We start from the raw sequence: 18879 nt of genomic DNA, 5'->3' as shown, positions 1-18879 counted from the left end.
CATTATGAAGTCAAAAATTTGTTCCTTACCGTATAATTAACACTTTTCCGATTGTATGAACGAAATCTCGCAACATAAGAGAAACACTTATACCTTTTAATGAACGGTAAAGGGAATACTTTCAATTAGTTTTGAAATTTGTTATTTCATGGTTTATGCTCATGTATACAAAGAATCCTCAATGGTATGCATTACAATTGTATAAGAAATGAAATACGGCAAAAAAAATTGATGTTTTGAAACCCCAAACACTAGTTCCTCGGTATTTCCTCGGAATATTCCGAGGAAATTCCGACGGATATTTTACTATCTGTCGGAATTTCCTCGGAATATTTTCATTTTACCGGGCAAATATTTCGCGAAAATTGAAATTAGAATTCCGACGGATAATGTCCGTCGGACCCTAGGTTTTATAACCACGAGCCCCTTCTTCTTCCCCATTTCTCTCTTCTTCCTCTGCGCGACTCCTCTCTTTCTCTCCGGTGATTTCCCCCTGAAATCCGACGATATCTCCGGCGATCTCCCTCTTCTCTTACACAAATCATGTAAGGACCCTATCCCACTCTCTTAGGTTCTATTTGTTAGGGTTTTGTGTAGTTTAGATAGATTTTTGTTAGGGTGATTGGTTAGGATTGTGATTTGGTTGTATAATAGGTTTAGAATTGTGATTTGGTTGAATAATTTGTTTTGTTGAATTGATTTAGAATTTTTTTATAATTTTTTTATTTTTTGTATTTATAAAATCGATTTTTGTATATAAAATCGATTTTTGTATTTTACAAAACGATTTTTCTATATAAATTCGATTTTTTGGATTTTACAAAAAAAAAAATTCTATATAAATTCGATTTTTTGGAGTTTACAAAACATTTTAAATATCTATAAAACTTTTTTGTGATTAAATACTATTATTTGGGATTTAAAAATATTTTTCATATATATATATTATTAAAACTATTTTTTTGTAATTATTAAACAATTTTTATTTATTAAAACTATTTTTGTTTATTAGAACTATTTTTATATATTTATTAAAAAAAATTTAATATATATAAATCTTTTTCTGTGATTAAATTATTTGGGATTTTTTTTTAATAAAAAAATTAATTTATATATTTCTGTATTTATTAAATATATTTTTTTAATTTACAGGTCTCATGATGATCAGACCCGGCCTCGACAGTGTCGTGGTCGTGGTGGTACGGGGAGCCAGTCTCGGGATTCCAGCCATTTTCAGGATTCCCCTTCGCCCCACAGCTCCAACCATACATCTCCCTCTGCTGCACCCGCTCATGCTCCTCTCGCTCCCGCTGCTGCATCCGCTCCTGTTCCTCCGGGTCCTCCGGGAGTGATGAGGGTTGCGGAGTTGGTTCAACAGCCCGGTCGTGACCATCTTCCGTATCTCACTCCGTATCCACATGGACGGGGTCAAACATGGTAATTAAACATTTTTTTTTCTTTAAATTTGGATTCATTATTAACCGTTTGTTCTTTTAATAAGGTTCAACCGATCCGGGAACGAGATCAGCGCATGGATCAACCGTATGATGTACTCGGCCCTCGACAGTGGACATCCGACTTTCACTCACTTCCCAACCGACAAGCAGGTTCTGTGGTTTCGTCAGTTTGCGGTAAGTATTCTAATTTTTTACTTATATTTTTAATCTTTAATATAAATTTTCTACTAATTGTGTTTTTTTTTCAGCAAGAGTTCAACTGGAATTCCGATGAGACGCTCTTTATCTATCACCACTTCGTCCATAAAGTAATGGACAACTATGGGAAGCAGATCCACGAGTGGAAAAAGAAATGGGAAATCAATAAGGTTCGATTTAATTTATTAAACAATTTTTTAATTTATTAAACTATTTTTTAATTTATTAAACTTTTTCTTTTTTTTTAATTAAAAGGTCCCAAAGTCGATGAACGACACGGTCTGGAAGGAGTTGTGTGCGCATTAGGATAAGGAGGAGACGAAAGAAACTTCTTCCACCAACTCCACCAACCGCAGGAGCGACCGTAAAGGGAAGGGCATCTACAAGCATAACTTGGGTGCTCAATCTATTGTCACTCTCGGAGATCGCATGGTAAGTTCAACCGCTTTTTCTTCAATTATTTGAGTTTCAGAATTTAAATTTATTGTGCATTTCTTCTAATTTCTAATGTTTCTTTAATTTTATGTTTTTTTTCAAGGCGGAAGAAAATGATGGCGAGCCGGTTGATGATCTCGCCCTAATGAGGAGGGCGTATACCAACAAGAAGACCGGTCAGATTGATGACGGTCTTGTGAGGGACGTGGTCGACCTGGTCCAAACTCAGGTGGTAGACAAAGTGTCTCAGCTTCAAACCGAGGATGACGCTTCGACGGCTTCGACCAACTTGTCCCGGTTTCGAATCAACGAAATCGTTGAATCCGTAAGTTCTTTTTTTTAAAGTTCAATTCATTTATTTCTTGGTTTAAATTTCTAAATTTGGTTTTTTTCTATTCAGTCGGTTCCAAAGAAGAAGGGACGTTTGGTCGGTTTGGGTCGTCGCACCCGGTCGGTTCCTCCTTCTTCTGCACCACCGCCCTTTGTTGATCCAGAAGTACTTACGGCTCAGTTGAAGGACAAAGATGATCGTATATCTTTGTTGGAGACCCAGATGGCGGCTCAACAGGCGGGCTATGAGGCACAGAGGAGGCTGAACCAGCAAATGATGGAGATGATGCAGAGGATGTACCCGAACGAGGTGTTCCCAGACGTGCCAGACCCGTAGTTTTTTTTTCCCCCAATCTCGGAATGTTTTATTTTTATTTGTGAAACTTTGAATATTAATTAATATGATTTCAATTTTACTTTTAATTTCATATTTTCGAATTTAAATTTCAGAAATTTTATTTTTTCAAAAAAATTAATATTTATTACATTCCGAGGAAATTAATTATATTTTTCACTAGATCGATCGATGCGTTTTCGAACAAAAACGCATCGATCGATCCGTTTTTTTAAAAAAATATAGCGAGGGACATTTCCCTCGGAATTTTCCGAGGGACAGCTCCCTCGGAAAATTCCGAGGAACGGATCCCTCAGAATATACCGAGGGAACAGTTCCTCGGAATAAACCGAGGAAAAAGTCCGTCGGTATACTCCTATCGATCGATGTATATATGTCCAAACACGCATCGATCGATGAACTTCCGAGGAATTATCCCGACGAAGTTCTCCCTCGGTATATTCCGAGGACTTTTCCGACAAACAAGGGATCCTCGGAATTTCCTCGGAAATTTATTTCCTCGGAATTCCGTCGGAAAATTCCGAGGGATTTCCGAGGAAAAAAGAAATTCCGAGGAATTATTTCCGACGACGTGTTTCGTCGGAATTTCGTCGGAATAACGATATTCCGACGAAATTCCGATGATTTTTTCCCTCAGAATCCTTGATGTTTTCTTGTAGTGATATCATGAAGAAAAACTATGCATGGCGACTATGTTCCTACTAATCTTATGGTCGACATATGGCAATGCCATATAATCATAGTAGGTGTCACATGGCTCCACAGCCCACTCGGTTAGAGGGTCTCTTGACTGTTGAGTTTGAGCACAATGCTGCTCCCGTTAGATACAAAAGCTACAGGCACTATGGTACTTTGTCCATGTCCTTAACCTCTGTTTCTCCTCAGTTATCTGAAACATCCGAAGGGAGTTTTGAGTAAATGTTGCAAATGAGGATTGGAGAATAAGCAGATAGCACGCATTACTTGATTCCATCAAATTTCTTCACCGCAACAGCCAACATCCAATATATACCATACAGTCCCGGTCCTAGATACAAACCATATCAAGTATAGATTTTAATCGGCAAAGTTATATACAGTGAAACCTTTATAAATTAATAATGTTGGGACTACACCAAAACTATAATTTTTTTTATTAATTTATAGACATATTAATTTATCGATATATTAATTGAACCAAAAACTCAATTTGAGACTATAAAATTATATTATTTTATAGAGATTTTTAGTGTATATTAATCCCCTATATATTATTTGAGAAGCATTACAACTTCTTTTTGTAGCCACATGTCATCACTAAAATGATTAGAGAAATATGTTGGTCCATCTAATTATATAATAAGTTTTTTATTAAACTAACAATAAATTCATCATTAATGTACTTTATTATTTCCTTAAATAAAATTTACGTAATTGCCTAATGTGGCTAAAGTATATATGACAATTAATGATTTTGAATAATAAAGATTTGATAAAAAATAGTGTATCTTCTATCATATTTGTTTAATTTTAAACTATTAAATAAATTAAACAACCACAATAACCATATAATAAAAGTTTAGATTTTTATGTATATGTTATATTTTGAATTTTTACAAACGGCTATAAATTACTAAAACTGTTAAAAGTTTCGCATTCAAATTTTATTATCCATGGTTTAAAATTTTTGTTATGACAAAATACAAATGATTACAAAAATAATATAAGTAAAAAGTCTAATTTAATTAATTATTAAGATTAATATATATATCGTTTTAAATTAAACTATAAACCATATAAAATAAAATATTTTAGTTTCAAAATTTACTTTGAACAATTTTTTTGATAAAAGTTTTGAAGGATCATTGACAAATTTTTTTTTTAATTATAAATTACTAAAACTATTAATCCCACAATGAAAATTTTGTTATCAGTAATTTAAATTTTTTTCTATAAGAGATATAAATGATCAAAAAAACTATATGAGTAGAAATCATAATTTAATAGACATTAGTATTGAAAATATACTAAAATATATTATCTATGTTAGTATCATTTAAATTTAATAACATATCCTATCAAATATAAAAGAGAATATTTTTTGGATTAATAAAATTGATTTATATGTTTGCACTAATTTAATTATATATTTAATAGTTACTAACTTTTAATTATTTAATATATATATATTATTTCATAATATGTAAAAATATTTAATACATAAAATAATTTATATATATAATGTTGATCCCGCGTAAGGCGTGGATCTTAACATAGTTTATAGAGTATTAATTTAAAGAGGTTATAATGTATATATCGTAACAATACTTATGGGCCTTTCTAAGGGAGTTTTATGTTTCTCCTTTGTTGTCACTCTTCGAGACTCATTTCAATGTATGCTAGCATATGGGTAATATGTGGCAAATGCACTCGGGGGAATATAGGGCTTCAGAAATAGTTAGAGAAACAGTTTTGGGTAGTCCTATCACTTACATGTTTATAAATTCACTTCAGGAAATTGAACATGTGTTATTTAAAAAAATTAACTAATTGGCCATGAACCAACACATAAACAAACAATTGCCACCTTTAATAATTTTTAGATAAATTTTAACATGGTGGGCTTGTAGCCCAAAGTGTTGTTATTTTTGTTCATGTTGATTCAAATACAAAGAAACAATACAATCTTTTCAAGATAAAAAGAGTTTTTCATACAAATTATATTAAATCTTTGTAAATAAATAGGAAAAATTGTCGAGAGCATCTTTTGCAGCGCAATTTTTAGCACTGTCTTTCTTGGCAAGATGATGTCCACGTCCAACCAATTTATCCTCAATAAAGACAAGAACCCTTTTATCAACTTCCCAAGTACTGTCGTCGAACCTCAATTTCAAATTCTTCTTCTGACACATCTCATGAAGTTCTGTCATTGGATGGTTCTCCAGTTTATCTAAAGATATTATCGGCTCCAACAATGGCATTACCACCTTATGTATGTTAATAATATCAAACACAAATTCATCGATTAGTAGATCGTATTAATTAATTAATCTAATTAAAGAATACTTATGAAAGATATCATGCGTATACAAAATTACCTTCCACACGGTCTCAAAGGAGTCACAGTCAGTATATAGAGCTCCAATGGTAGACTCTACTATGTCTGCTAGAGATTTAGGGACTTTCAATAGACCACGCGAGTGTAATGGATATGTTTCCATTGCTTTTGTAAATTCCAAAATCTGCATGTATTAGTCTTTCACATGATCTCCCTTCATATGCAGTTTGGAAATTCAAATGGATTCCTAGAATCTAGAATAAGGAACCAGATAGTTTTGCCAAAGAACAATTCCTATCTAATTATGATGTTCGCTTTCACTTTTATGTTTCTAGATGCAATATACTAATTCTCCATGAACAACATTCTGGTCAATATAAATGATATGCAGATGTTAAAAAGAATCACAGGTTATAGATGAAATTGAATGATAGGTTGTGTTATCCATGATTTCAGACTAGAAGTCAACTGATTATAAAAAGTGTTATTTATTTAAAATATTATTGGTTATATAGGTGTAATTAATCAAAATTGGTAATTACAGTAATAAGTATAAATTGCATTAATAAGTATAAAAAGTGTCAACATGACATTCTTTGTGAAAGTATTTTGAAAACAATTCATTAATGATAAATTGACAAGTACATGGACGCCATGGAAGACTATTTATCCCTAATCATTCAATCAACCAATAGTAGTTTAGCAAGATCAGAAGGTAATAAATGAAATTTAAAGAGCAAATAGGAAAAACTAACGATGACTAGGGTTTTAAGAAAGAAACTTACTTGGTCCTCAAGCAAGGGTTTCTTATGACGGAGGCAGCGATGGAGGTTGTGTTTTACAGCGACTCTGGCCAGTTTCTCTGTGTCAACGTTGACTGCTCGGAGATTGGTCAACAAACCTGGGGAACAATCTCCGTAGCGATTATATAAATATTTGGTTATAACCATATTTAAGACGGTGTCTCCTAAGAACTCTAGGCGTTCATACGAAACGCAGTTTTCATCAAACGTAGCGTCTGTGAACGCTTGCAGCAGCAAACTCTTGTCTTTGAACTTGTAGTTCAAGATCTTCTCCACGAACTCGATGTCCAAAGTCTGGTACTGTGGATTGGTGGAGTTTGCGGATCGTGATCCGTTGATGATTTTGGCGGTGTAGTCTTTAGCTCCGAGGCTCAAATTTAGGAGTCGCTGGAGGGAATCAGCGTCTGCGTTTGAGAGTTGCGTTTCCATAGGGACAAGAGGGAGAAGATCGGTCTCTTTCTGATATTGGTGTTTGTTTTCGTTCTTGTTCTTCGTGGGTAATAAGTCTCTTTGACCCCTTTTATATATTTGTTATATTTTTTTCCAATATTGTTTATATAGTTGTTCATTATTCAATCAGCCAGGAAAAACGGAAATCTTATATATTAAAACAGAGTCACAACCTTGATTCATGTGTCATTTTAAAAAAAAATGGACTTATTCGTCATGTTACATTTAATATATAATCTTATCATTTAAATTTTGGGCTTACCAGAAATTTTTATTGGGCTATCAATAATTGGATTTAAACAATAGATGATCCATTAGATTTATAGATAGTATAAATTAAATAGATATAATTTAATGTTTTAATATTATACCTCTATATGCTAAATATTCAAATGTTTGTCAATGTTAACTTTTAAAATTATAAATATTTTTTTTAAATAACAAAAATCATATTATCTAACAATGATTAATCTTTACTACCTTAAACCAATGAAAACAAATTTTAAACTATATAATTTATTTTAAAAATTAAACAAAAACTAAATGTTTAATTATTTACTCGATAATATAAATCTATGAAACGAAAAGTTTAACTTTTAAAAAACTTTCTAAATTTGTGAAATGTTACAATATCTTTGAATATGACAACAAAACAATATTTTACTAATCTTTATATATATAGTTACGATTTTAATAATGAAATAATAATCCGAAAATATATATATAGAAGAAGATACAAATACATGTGAAAGTTTGAAACAATCTATTCAATGAAAAAAATATACAGTAATTTTTTTATGTTTTAAAAATTGATAGACACATATATATTATAATATATACCAATTTAGAATTGAAAACAAAATATTTATATAAAAATAAATGAAAACAAAAATCCACGCGGTTGTGCGGATCAAGATCTAGTAGTTATTAAATTTCATGATATATCTATTATAAATAGTAGTAGATTCTCAATAATTATTTTAAGTTATTTACGACTTCTAAGAACTAAAAAAGAATAACGTGACAATGTCATAAATTTGCTTTATTTAAAATAAATATTATCTGATGTTCACGAAACAAAAATAAAAAAAATACTTTTATATTTTTTTTCATAAAGAGTACAGTGAAAAGAATAAAATAATGAAATTGTATCATCTTAAAGTAAACTTATTTAAGTAGCTACAAAAATATTGATAAGTTTGATTTGGTAAAAGATAATGAATATACTTTTTTTTTTGAAAAAGGGCATGATAATGAATATACTTGACATATCTAAAAACTTTGTTTAGATTTATTATCTTTTAAATAAAATTTGGGACATGTTGAACCTTCACCAAATTTTAGCAAAAAAAAAAAAAACAGACATGTTGAACCTTGCAAAATATAATACCAAGAAAAAGAAATATATAGTATTTGCAAATTGGGTTAATTTAGAAGTCCTTTTAGCAAACAAGGAATCTTTGAATAAACGTCATGCGAACAGGTTACAACTTTGAGATGGAAACAAATAAACAAGTTGACTTTGACTTTGTAAAACTAAGTTGGCTTGTTGTGTTCTCCTTTGACAATTGTCATTGAACACCGCACTCATTGGCTAAGAACGAGAAAATAATAATTTCGAATAAATTTTATAAAATCGCTACTGTTTATACCAAAACAGTTAAAGATCACTTTCATTCCACAATACAATACAAATAACATTCCTCTAAAGAACTATAATCTATAGAACCATATTTTTCTTACAAGACATTGGTCTTTCACCTCTAAGAGCTGACAATATTAAAAGAGATCAGAACCAATAAACAATTTAACAACCCCTGAATCCAGCAGCCTTCGATTCAACTCTACTTGATCTTTTGAAAGCATTGTTGATAAACAAAGAAGCAGAAAGAGTGTTCAACTACCAGAAGCTTTCCCTGAGGTAGTAATAGTAACCGAAGATGAGAACCTTGTGACCAGCACTGCCTCGCTGCTTACGGATTTGGAAGCCGCCAAATCTTCCAAAAGCTTCCAGGTTGCTTCTCGTTTGGCTGCAACCTCGGCTTTACTCGCTTCATCTTCTTGAAACTTGGCTAAGCACTCATCAAACAGAGCTTGGTCTGTCTCCGCCAACACTTTCCTCACATTCAAAGTCAGATTCTTCACCGCCTGGTTCCAATGTCCACACATGTTTCTTTCCATTGCCGGGAACACGATCGGCATTATCACTTTATGGTTTTGAGTAATCAGGTTCCTTATGTGATCGTTGTTCCACAGAAACAAAGCTCTTTCAGCCACCTAACAAGAAATAAACAACAATGAATCTAACAAGTCACTGAAGTATCATTGAATTACAAACTCAAAACCTCACCTGAAAATGCGAGCTGTTGAGGCATCTAGCGATTCGACGGAACAAAGGAACCATACATCTTTGAAACTCAGCCGCTTGAGTACCTTCCAAGACTTCTTCCAACTCCCCAAGAAACATAACTTCCTTAGAACTATTAGTCACAGGCCAATACCTTAGCAGCCCTCTGACGACCGTATCAGCAAGCTTGGAGTCTTTCTCAACAAACTGAACAATACAATAACAGAGCTGCTGATGATACGCAGCAGCACACTTAGGCCTGTGAAGCGGCATCAACGCCCTGACTAAGAAAAGCTTGTGCTCCTCTTTCAACGGCAAAGCGAAACCGTTGATTATACTCCCAAGAATCTCAAGCAACTCTGCAACACCGTTATGCCTCTCGGTCTCGAATACAAACCTGTAGAAGATGTTGTTGATGGCCTTCCTGATGAAAGGCCGATGCACCATGAACTTACCGTAGATCCGGTGGAGGATGGTCTTTAGATACTCTCTTTCTCTCTGGTCCACGGAGTCGAAGAGCTCCAAGAGCTTCAAGACGAAGGAGTGGTCCACGTATCTCTTCGCGAGCTTGGCGTCAGTCATCGAGGAGGCGACGAATCTGAGGAGAAGCTCGTAGACGAGCTGGAGATGAGGCCAGGAGGGCTCCAAGGCGAGCTCCTCGTCGTCCCCACCGTCTAGCGTTTCCAAGACTTTGCTCTCGTTGTTAGCGGCGGTGGGGAAGGTTCTGAAGAGGTTGATAGTGGCGAGTTTTGCGATCTCTTGCATCGCTGCTTCCGTGAACTTTGTGGGAACCGTGGCGATGTAGTCCACGAGGTCGATTAGAGTCTGTCTTTTGGTCTCTTTCTCTCTGAGGTTCTTGGAAGGGTCGGTGAAGTCGAAGAGGACGCAGCACATGGTGAGTTTCTTGATGAAGAGAGTGGGTTTCTCGGAGGCGGGGACGTCTCTGAAGCTAGGGAGAGGTTCGTAAACGCCATTGGGTCTGTTTGAGGTAGGAGGAGGGGTGTGATATGGATTAACAGCGACGACGCCTTCTCCGTTTGGATGGGATGATGATTTGGAAGTTTTTTTGGGTAGTTTCCCAAATATCTGCTTGATCATATCTCTACCAAAAAAAGGGACACAAGTCCCTCTCCTTGTTTTGCTCAAGAATCACTTGTGTCGTGTAAATAAACCAGTTAAACTCCTCATGTTACTGTTTCTAATTGAAAAAAAAAATCCTAATCATTAAACAGTCCTGCATACACCACACGAATAAAAAAAAATTGAAAAGTCAGGAAGCAGAAACTAGCGAATTTGAAATGAAGATTTAAGATAGAAAAAAAATGCATAGAAAGAAGAAAAAAAGATGCAAACTTACAATTAGGGAGATGAGTAGAGAAGGATCTAATGGTCTTGTGATAAACCCGCAGCTCTATTTTTTCTCTTCCAAGCTGAATCGAGAAAGAGAAAGAGAACGCAGGGGACACGGCAACGAAGTACAGCAGCTAACAGAATTTAATCTGGGAAGATACAGAAACACTACATGAAGATTTATGGTTGTAATGAAACAGAAATAGATCTCCCTCCACTCTCTCTCTCTCTCCTTCCTGCTGTTGGCTTCCTTCGGATTTCGATTAACAGAGAAAACTAATTTTAATTTACAAAAATATAAAGTTTTTTTGAAGATAACAAGAAAAATGAGAATCGACAGATGAGCAGTTGTGTCTATTTACCTTTTTGACCTTGATTTTCAGGAAGCGTATATGTGTGTGGTGGAGTTTATGCTGCAACTGGTCTATTCGTCAATGCACGAGTCCCAAACTCACATAATTGCTTTATTCTTTTCTTTTCATACTGTATAAAATAAGCCTAAACCGATACGGTAGTTGAGTCACCATTTCAAATTGAACTATTGAATTTTTTTTTTTTTTTTGGTCAAAAAACTATTGAATTTTTTATTATTCAAACTTTGGAATATAAACTGTAGAAGCCTAAGAGATTGATTTGCACAGAAAGTGAATTTTTTTTTAAAAAAGAAGAGATTTTGATGATTCTCTCAAATTATCCAAATCCTAATGGTGACCAAATAGTTGAGTCATTGATAACAAGCAAAGAAAGACATAAACTGAATGGGTCTTTGAATCTGAATAAAGCCTAGAACTTCTGGATGACGACCGAGTTAGCTATACCAGCTTGCTCGATGGTTTGGTCCAATTCTGTCAACCGTTTAGGAGGGAACCCCATGGTTAGCAACTGGTACTCTCTGGAGCCACCAGGTCTCGAAGCGTCGATGAACCCACGCACGTCTCTCACCGTGTGGTGGTTGTTGAACCTGGATACAAGGCGTGTCCCGTCTGCCAACCTTAGCTGGATCGAGGTTGTTGGTGCTGCTTGGTCCACAACTAGCCCTACTGATGGTGCTGGCGCGGTGTTCATTTGCGCGGATGGAGCTTGTGGTTCTGCTGCAGCTGATCCGGATCCGCTGGCTCCTAGGGTTCTTCCCACACCTTGGAATGAGTTTTTCGGCTTTGGTGGCTCCTGCGTGTCGAGAGATACAGAATAAGAATCCTTGACAAGTTGAGTACAGAGTATTATAGTGAGAACAGGGAATGAGAGTTACTATGTAGTTGTCGTCACGCTTGACGAGATCAACATGAACACGGATATTCCTATCTACTGGTTCAAGTTCACGGGGACACTCTGACCTCGCAATGCTCTGCAAAGACATGACATATATAATAAGATTCCTATTTCAATATGAGTGCTATGGTGTTGTAAACATTTGGGTCAATACCTCCATAAAGGCAGCGTTTTGGGGGTCCTCAAAACTCCTTAAAGGACCATCATCAACGGTGAAACCATTCCTCCAGAAAGTGATGGTGTGCATAACCAACTGAGGCTGGTCTTGCTGCTGCTGCTGCTGCTGCTGCTGCTGAGGAGTAGCAGAGGGAACAGGCTCACCAGATAACATCCTAGAAGCTCCAGTGAAGCTTGTAGAAGCTGATCTCGATGGCTCAACAGGCCTGTCCACAGCTGAAAGCCTAGCTTGCTCAAAGAGTGCATCAACATCTTTTGCTTTCTTAGTAGGATCTTGAACCATCATCCCACTAAACACACAAGGCCCAATCCATTAGCTAAAGAGAAGCCAACACAAACAATCAATAGCACAATTCTCCATGATTCCACATTACTCAGTTTATGATCATTCAATATAAACACAATTTTACCTCCTCTGTCCACCAGTATAGTACTCTTGGCCTTCGTCGGAATCACTATCCGCGCCGTCAGCGGGGGAACGGTTCAGATCGGCGAACGTACGGATGTTCCCAGCTTGTTGACGGCTCCTAGTAGTACGGCTTCCCGATGGATTACCACCAGCTCCTTGATTCGCGGAGGCGGCGGCGGCTTTCGATCGGAGACGGTAGGGAGCGTCGCGGGAAGGAGGAGAGGGAGATCGCGAGCGAGAAGGAGAGGATTCAGACGGAGAGTAATCCGGAGAGTGAGGAGACGCGGCGGGGATCGAAGGAGGAGGTAAACTAGGGTTTGGACCGGCTGGGAGATCGTCTGCGGCGGCGGCTGCGGCGGCTGTGGCGTCGGTGTCGAGGAAGGTGGAGACGGCGGCGTCGAGATCCCAACGGTGGCTTTCGAGGAAGAAAGCAGCTTCTTCTCGTGATGATGATGTGATCTCGAGGAAGGAGGTGATCAGATTCTCGTTCATCTCCGTCGTCGTCGTCGTCTTGTTTTCTTCCATCGTTTTGATATTTTGTTTAGGTTTTCTTTTTTGATTTTCTTTTGTTTCGTCTATTTTTTTATATATATATATTCTTCGAAATCGGAATATATTCCTTTCTTCAACCGTCAAGCTTCCTTTCTTGCCTCTGGGGACGACGTCGTTAAATTGTTTTAGTAACGATTTCAATCTTACATGGCCCAAAGGCTTTAAAGCCTATTATTCATTGCGGATGAAAAACAACCTTTTTTTTTTTCCGTCAATGTTTTTAATATTGATGAAGAAGGGCGAAGCCCAAATACAAGGCCGAAGCCCAAAAACTACTAATCCGAAAGTGAACAATAAAAGCCTACAGGCCAACCAAGAACAAATAATGGGCCTGCGACCCAAACCCGAACCAGGAGAAAACCCGACGACTTCGGCCGGTACACTCGTCGAGGAGACCGGATACGTGTAGAGATCAGAGCCGTCAGAGCGACACGTATCGCTTCCGTCTCAACTCGACCGTCACCGCTTGGATACATCGCCGGGTCCGCCTCGCCGCAAAACTCGTAACGACGGAGCTCAGAAGACAACAGAGCCTCCGTCAAAAACCATCACCTTTCTTCAACGCTAAATCTTAAATCCGGAGAGATGCATCGATCCCATCGAGATCTCGTCCGATTAAAGAAAGCAGACAACCACTTGAACCGCACAAGCCACCAGAGAGCATCAATCGTCCTCCGACGAGAGCTCCTCCATCAGAACAAACCCCGACAACACACAAACAAAAATAAAACCCTAAATCGAACCTAGGATACCAAGAGCCAGCGAAAGCCGACAGCACTGGAGCTGTATTAGCCTCCACGCTCCGGGAACTTGAACGGCGCCACAGAGCTAAAGAAGCCTCCACAACCCGTGAACTTTATCGGCGATGTAAGAGCTGTGTAAGCCTCTACAACCCGGAACAAAAACCGCTGAAATGACGATCTGACTGTCTTCTCTCCTCGCCGCGAATCCAGAGGAAGAAGAGTTGCAGAGAACCGAAGACTTCCGGAAGCAAAACCCTAACCCAGATCCGCGCGCATGTCGGAGGGAATCGTCAGATCGGACTACACTCTCGAAGACTTGGACGGAACAACAAAGAAGAGGGCCATCGGCGCCGGTACGCGCTCGGACGCGCCACCGGACGCCATGGCGGACTTCAACTCTTACTCGCTCTCTTTTCACTCGATATGCAAAATTTTCTTCACAGATGTTGAATTTACTTGGATGAAAAACAACCTATTCAGCCTTTTCTCAATCTTCATTTTCTATAATGGAAATAAATATTTTCTCGGCAAATTATCAGTAAAGCAAACACTTAAGAAGTACAACAATCTGTTGCTTGCAAATTTTTTCACTGCTTCAAGTTCGTCCACTGCAAGAACAATGAGTCCATCGCCCATGACCTAATTATACAAAACTCAAAACCTGTCAAGTGTTATGATATCAGGTTGTCATGATGGACCTCATGGTAGATCCTGAAATAGGATACAACAGAGTTGTAACAAGTTTCATTTACCCGCAATAAAACTTTTGCTACCATCCCCATTCATTGTTTTGCTTATAGATTCTATTGGATTGGATCATCTGCATCAAGAATAAAAATCTCCTCTTGAATATTGAGTTGAGTCTCTCCATCATTTCCTTCACCAGTCTTGAATATTAAGAATTTTAATGCATTTGATGTTTTAGCCATATGCAGCATCCAGATGAAAAATATTCAAAATAACAATATTTAAACATTTTCCTCCAAATACAACATTTAAATACAAAAGCGAATAGATCATATAATGTTTTAATTTAAAATTTAAGTTCCTAATCAAAATAAGTAAAAACCTTACTAAATCCTAAATCCACATCCTCTAATGATGAAAGCATATATTCATAATTGTTTACAAAACCCTTATTGCCTACCTTCTTATTCAATTCAATAGAAACATACAAAAACACACAACATAATAACGGATACCTATTACAAACACTGGTATATATATTTGTACCACTCCTATATTTTGGGCTTCAAACCAACGACCTCAAATGAGATATAACCACCTAGTAGACAGAAGAATTATCCACTTCGGTGTCTTCAGAGATTTGAACATCAGATCCACGTGGAAACATAAGTATAAACCTCCGAAGTACTTTAGTCTCTGTCTTCATTGACCACCTTCAAACCATATATAATATGTCAGATAGTAAAAACTTTTACTACAGTAAAAATTGAAACATGAGTCATTAGGTGATAAAAAAACGAACGTGTATCTACACAAATGATGGATAAAAATGGCCATCTGCATCTTAGCAAACTCAGCTCCTAAACATAGTCTAGAACCAGCGCCAAAGGGCATGTAAGTCCTGGAGAGAATCACACTTAAGTCTTTTCCCTGAAATTTTAGTTTATAAATCGGATAAGTAGAATTTAATTTGGGGGTAAGGAAGTAATGGATGAAGAATAAATAAAAATCACCTCCCAACGCCATGGATTAAATGCTAAAGGGTCTTCATATTTTTCTGGATTAAAATGGACACTAGGAAAGCCCATGAAAATCCATCCCGCTGGAATTGTGTAATCACCAACATGTGTTTCGTGTTCAACTATTCTAAGCATTGTAGGCACCGTGCTTGTGATCCTTAGAGACTCATTTATCACCTGACACAAAAATATCATGTTTCTATGGACTGTTATTTATGTCAAAATTCATAGGATTTCAACTAAACTATTGGCGTTGAATGAACTGACATATGTATGATTTGTAATAATATGCATTTTGATGGATTGAGTCTGTAAATATTCATTGAATGATATGTGTATAAACCACTATATATATATATATACTTATGTGATTTTTTCTATCCGTGTAAAGTTGTGATGTTTGATTTTAGCACATACTCACCATCTGGGTGAAAGTCATTGATTTGTAGTCTTCCCATGTTAGGTCGGCCTCGTCCTTCTCGGTCTTATCCTGAAAAATTCGCTTGTGCTCTCTTTGCAACTCCTGCTTGACTTTAGGGTTGTCGTTTATGAGCTTTACAGTAGCTGCAAGGACTCCTGGCGTTGTCTCGTTAGCAATCACAAAGAAAGTAAATATGTACTCGATCGCATTCTCTATGCTCATCTTTTCCGATCCTCCTTCTGTTTCCCCAAATATGATCTTGAAGAACTCCCCAAGCTCCTCTCCTGATGCTCTCTTCTTCAACACAGTCTCTTTTAGTAAATTCATCATCTGGTTTCTTGCCTGTTATATAAAACAACATCGCCCTCGATTCATTTTCCATTTATAGAGCTATAAAGATTATATGAACCAAGAAAACACATGCCTTCAACATTCTATAGACACCATTCCCAGGAATGCTCCATGAGAACCGAAACCACCCTCTAGGAAAACCTCTCCAACATTGTGTTAGTTCTTTTGCTGCATGGGGTTCCATATCACCCATAACTTTCTTCGCAAGACATTCAATTAAGATCTATAATAATTGAAGATATTTATTACATGTGATGATTAATCTTAACTAATCTAGTTGATTTTATTTTACATACAGCTCCAAATGGATGAGTTCTTTTTACCTTGCTTGATGTTTCCTTGATATCAAGACCACCATTCTTAGCTCCTAACTCCATGTGTGTGCGAGCCAAGGAATCAATGTCTTGTATCATCCTCAATCTCAAACCTTGTGAACCTAGGAACTGGGATGTCAAGTTCCGAACATGTTTATGGGACTCCTTACTCTTTACAAACAAGTTGTTTTCCCCAAAAAAACGTGCTAAGCTCTTAGGCGCACCAGGAGCATGATTAGTCTTTGCTATCTCCATGTTCAATCCAATATCAGTTGAGATAATAACTCTGGCTCCAAATAAGCTTGTTCGAAACACCGGTCCATATCTAGTATTTTATTTGTAAGAAAAAAAAAGAAGAAGGAAAAACGCTTTGTAAGCTAGGAGTAATGAAGAGAAAGGCAGTATGTTTATTGCTACAATAATACAAATATACATGACAAATGCATGCAAGTGAAATCAACTGGGTTACATAAGTTAAATAACCTGAGGATTTTCTTCGTCAAGAATGTTGCCAACTGAAAAGCGTCATGAGGCTTCATGAACTCCAACGTCTCTCCGATGATTGGGAAACCCATAGATCCTGGAGGAAGTTTTCCATTACTTGTTGGATTCCTCCACTTATAGATCCAATGACATAGCTTTACCACTACGAGTGTAACTATAATAGTCCAGAATTCATAAACCTCTACCATATTAAATTATTTCTCCTTTTCAACTACTTTTGATATGTTCCGTTTTAGGGTTTCGGGTGGCAAACTTATCTTAGGGAGGAGCTCTCTTTATAATAGTCCTCTCTGTATACATACACCTTCACAAATGAAGATGGTAACTGTGTATGCAAGGAAAGACAGCTGTTATTGTATGGAAAAGAGGTAATTAATTAATATTAGTTGTTTGGGAGTTGAAATAAAAGCGGAGACTCACTGCTTGCTCTCTGGTACTGGATTTCTCCACTGTAACATCCAATGAAATAGGTTCACCACTATAAGGGGGGAAAGAATCTCAGTCCATGTTAATTTATTTTTTTCATTCAACTATTTTGGAGTTGGTTTTACGGTTTAGGCTTTGTATGAGCTTACCACTCTCTTTTTAAATAACTGCTCTCTGGTTACGCAAGGGGAGCTGATATTAACAATTAGTTAAAATCATTCTTTGACCCAGTAAATTTATTTTCAAACTTCAATATCCCCAACTAATTCATATAAATTTCACCATTAACTAAAGTAGCATTATATTATATGTAAATATATAAACAAATATATATATGTATGTACTTTAAATCTTTATATTATGAACATAATTAATTTATTTAGGTCTGCTACTATCCATACTATAATACATTTCATTAAGATGGTGGCTGTTTTTAAGAAAAAAAAGAACAGCTGGGCTTGAATTTTAAAATGGAAACAAAAGTAATACAAATAGCTTAATTGAAACTAGAATTGTAAGTAATACTTGTAAAAGACAAAAACTAGGGTGTTGATTGTTTCTAGTTTTTGAAATGATTTTTGCTTTTCTAAAATCGATTTTTATTCTATCCAGATTTAAGTAAAATAGATTCTCTATTTTTTTAAGGAAAATTGGATTGTAACCTTTTCACTATTTTATACATAAAACCAAAATCTTGTTTCATTGATTTTTCCCTGATATTACTACCAGATTCATTTTGTTGGAAAATAAATTATTTATTTATATATAATAATTACATCTACTGTTTTATAAAACACATGAATAAAATCTCATAAATAATAATTTCTTCACAAATGAAAATTTAGAGGTTTTTTAAGATAAGTTTATTTCATAATATTTAAAAATGTACAATAAACATTACGAAAAATTAATTCAATTTGTTAGTTATAACCATTTATACACTGAAAACTTTTTTTATTAAAAAATTTACCTATTAATTATTATTTTAATATTTGAAAAAGATAGTTTTAAAATTTTAAAATATATGAATTATTTTATTTGTTTAAACAAAAAATAAATATTAATTGTGCACTATTTTATATATGTAAAATCAATAGTAAATTAAAACCTAACTATTGATATTTTATAATATTTGATTTACATGAAATAGATAGAAGGACTTTGATATGAAAATGCATTTAGTGGGATTTAAGATATATTTAAAAAAATTAATTTAAGGAAAATAAATAGATGTTATTTAATGTG

At 35.7% G+C, this 18879-nt stretch overlaps 4 protein-coding genes across 5 annotated transcripts; all 4 read right to left on the bottom strand.

The window, feature by feature from the left end:
* Positions 1–5338: 5338 nt before the first annotated feature.
* Positions 5339–7222, bottom strand: LOC106434363 (ribonuclease 3-like protein 3). The gene is made up of 3 exons (XM_048762855.1): positions 6598–7222; positions 5853–5996; positions 5339–5741 (listed from the first exon to the last, which is right to left on the bottom strand). Exons 1-3 carry the CDS (start codon positions 7042–7044, stop codon positions 5478–5480), a joined length of 855 nt encoding a protein of 284 aa, XP_048618812.1. The 5' UTR covers positions 7045–7222; the 3' UTR covers positions 5339–5477.
* Positions 7223–8723: 1501 nt separating this feature from the next.
* LOC106434374 (serine/threonine protein phosphatase 2A 59 kDa regulatory subunit B' gamma isoform) lies at positions 8724–11093 on the bottom strand. 2 transcript variants are annotated; one of them, XM_013875218.3, is made up of 3 exons: positions 10770–11093; positions 9416–10646; positions 8724–9342 (listed from the first exon to the last, which is right to left on the bottom strand). In XM_013875218.3, exons 2-3 carry the CDS (start codon positions 10508–10510, stop codon positions 8962–8964), a joined length of 1476 nt encoding a protein of 491 aa, XP_013730672.1. In that variant the 5' UTR covers positions 10511–10646; positions 10770–11093; the 3' UTR covers positions 8724–8961. The 2 variants fall into 2 exon arrangements, with proteins under 2 accessions (XP_013730672.1, XP_013730673.1); XM_013875219.3 differs by having other exon boundaries at positions 9416–10610; positions 10770–11056.
* Positions 11094–11394: 301 nt separating this feature from the next.
* Positions 11395–13210, bottom strand: LOC106434375 (plant UBX domain-containing protein 5). Its single transcript, XM_022706849.2, has 4 exons — positions 12619–13210; positions 12186–12498; positions 12012–12107; positions 11395–11929 (listed from the first exon to the last, which is right to left on the bottom strand). Exons 1-4 carry the CDS (start codon positions 13140–13142, stop codon positions 11546–11548), a joined length of 1317 nt encoding a protein of 438 aa, XP_022562570.2. The 5' UTR covers positions 13143–13210; the 3' UTR covers positions 11395–11545.
* Positions 13211–14427: 1217 nt separating this feature from the next.
* LOC106434364 (cytochrome P450 708A2-like) lies at positions 14428–17411 on the bottom strand. Its single transcript, XM_013875208.3, has 7 exons — positions 17188–17411; positions 16714–17029; positions 16464–16613; positions 16040–16381; positions 15613–15795; positions 15402–15529; positions 14428–15312 (listed from the first exon to the last, which is right to left on the bottom strand). The coding sequence occupies exons 1-7, from the start codon at positions 17394–17396 to the stop codon at positions 15198–15200; spliced, it is 1443 nt and encodes a 480-aa protein (XP_013730662.1). The 5' UTR covers positions 17397–17411; the 3' UTR covers positions 14428–15197.
* Positions 17412–18879: the final 1468 nt, after the last annotated feature.

The sequence above is a fragment of the Brassica napus genome, chromosome C7 (genome assembly GCF_020379485.1).
Source record: "Brassica napus cultivar Da-Ae chromosome C7, Da-Ae, whole genome shotgun sequence".
Classification (NCBI taxonomy): Eukaryota; Viridiplantae; Streptophyta; class Magnoliopsida; order Brassicales; family Brassicaceae; genus Brassica; species Brassica napus.
This window is presented reverse-complemented; position numbering and strand designations above follow the sequence as displayed.

What these genes read in the sequence shown, in the direction of transcription:
- LOC106434364 (XM_013875208.3), bottom strand. Translation starts at nt 17,396, where the DNA reads ATGGTAGAGGTTTATGAATTCTGGACTATTATAGTTACACTCGTAGTG. An exon ending in TCAAGGAAACATCAAGCAAG is followed by an intron (nt 16,614 to 16,713) that starts GTAAAAAGAACT and finishes CAATTATTATAG; the next exon opens with ATCTTAATTGAATGTCTTGC. An exon ending in CATCATTTGTGTAGATACAC is followed by an intron (nt 15,313 to 15,401) that starts GTTCGTTTTTTT and finishes TATGGTTTGAAG; the next exon opens with GTGGTCAATGAAGACAGAGA.
- LOC106434375 (XM_022706849.2), bottom strand. Translation starts at nt 13,142, where the DNA reads ATGGAAGAAAACAAGACGACGACGACGACGGAGATGAACGAGAATCTG. An exon ending in AAAACGCTGCCTTTATGGAG is followed by an intron (nt 12,108 to 12,185) that starts GTATTGACCCAA and finishes ATGTCTTTGCAG; the next exon opens with AGCATTGCGAGGTCAGAGTG. An exon ending in AGCGTGACGACAACTACATA is followed by an intron (nt 11,930 to 12,011) that starts GTAACTCTCATT and finishes CTCGACACGCAG; the next exon opens with GAGCCACCAAAGCCGAAAAA.
- LOC106434374 (XM_013875218.3), bottom strand. Translation starts at nt 10,510, where the DNA reads ATGATCAAGCAGATATTTGGGAAACTACCCAAAAAAACTTCCAAATCA. An exon ending in TCAACAGCTCGCATTTTCAG is followed by an intron (nt 9,343 to 9,415) that starts GTGAGGTTTTGA and finishes ATTTCTTGTTAG; the next exon opens with GTGGCTGAAAGAGCTTTGTT.
- LOC106434363 (XM_048762855.1), bottom strand. Translation starts at nt 7,044, where the DNA reads ATGGAAACGCAACTCTCAAACGCAGACGCTGATTCCCTCCAGCGACTC. An exon ending in AACCCTTGCTTGAGGACCAA is followed by an intron (nt 5,997 to 6,597) that starts GTAAGTTTCTTT and finishes TAATACATGCAG; the next exon opens with ATTTTGGAATTTACAAAAGC. An exon ending in CCTTTGAGACCGTGTGGAAG is followed by an intron (nt 5,742 to 5,852) that starts GTAATTTTGTAT and finishes AACATACATAAG; the next exon opens with GTGGTAATGCCATTGTTGGA.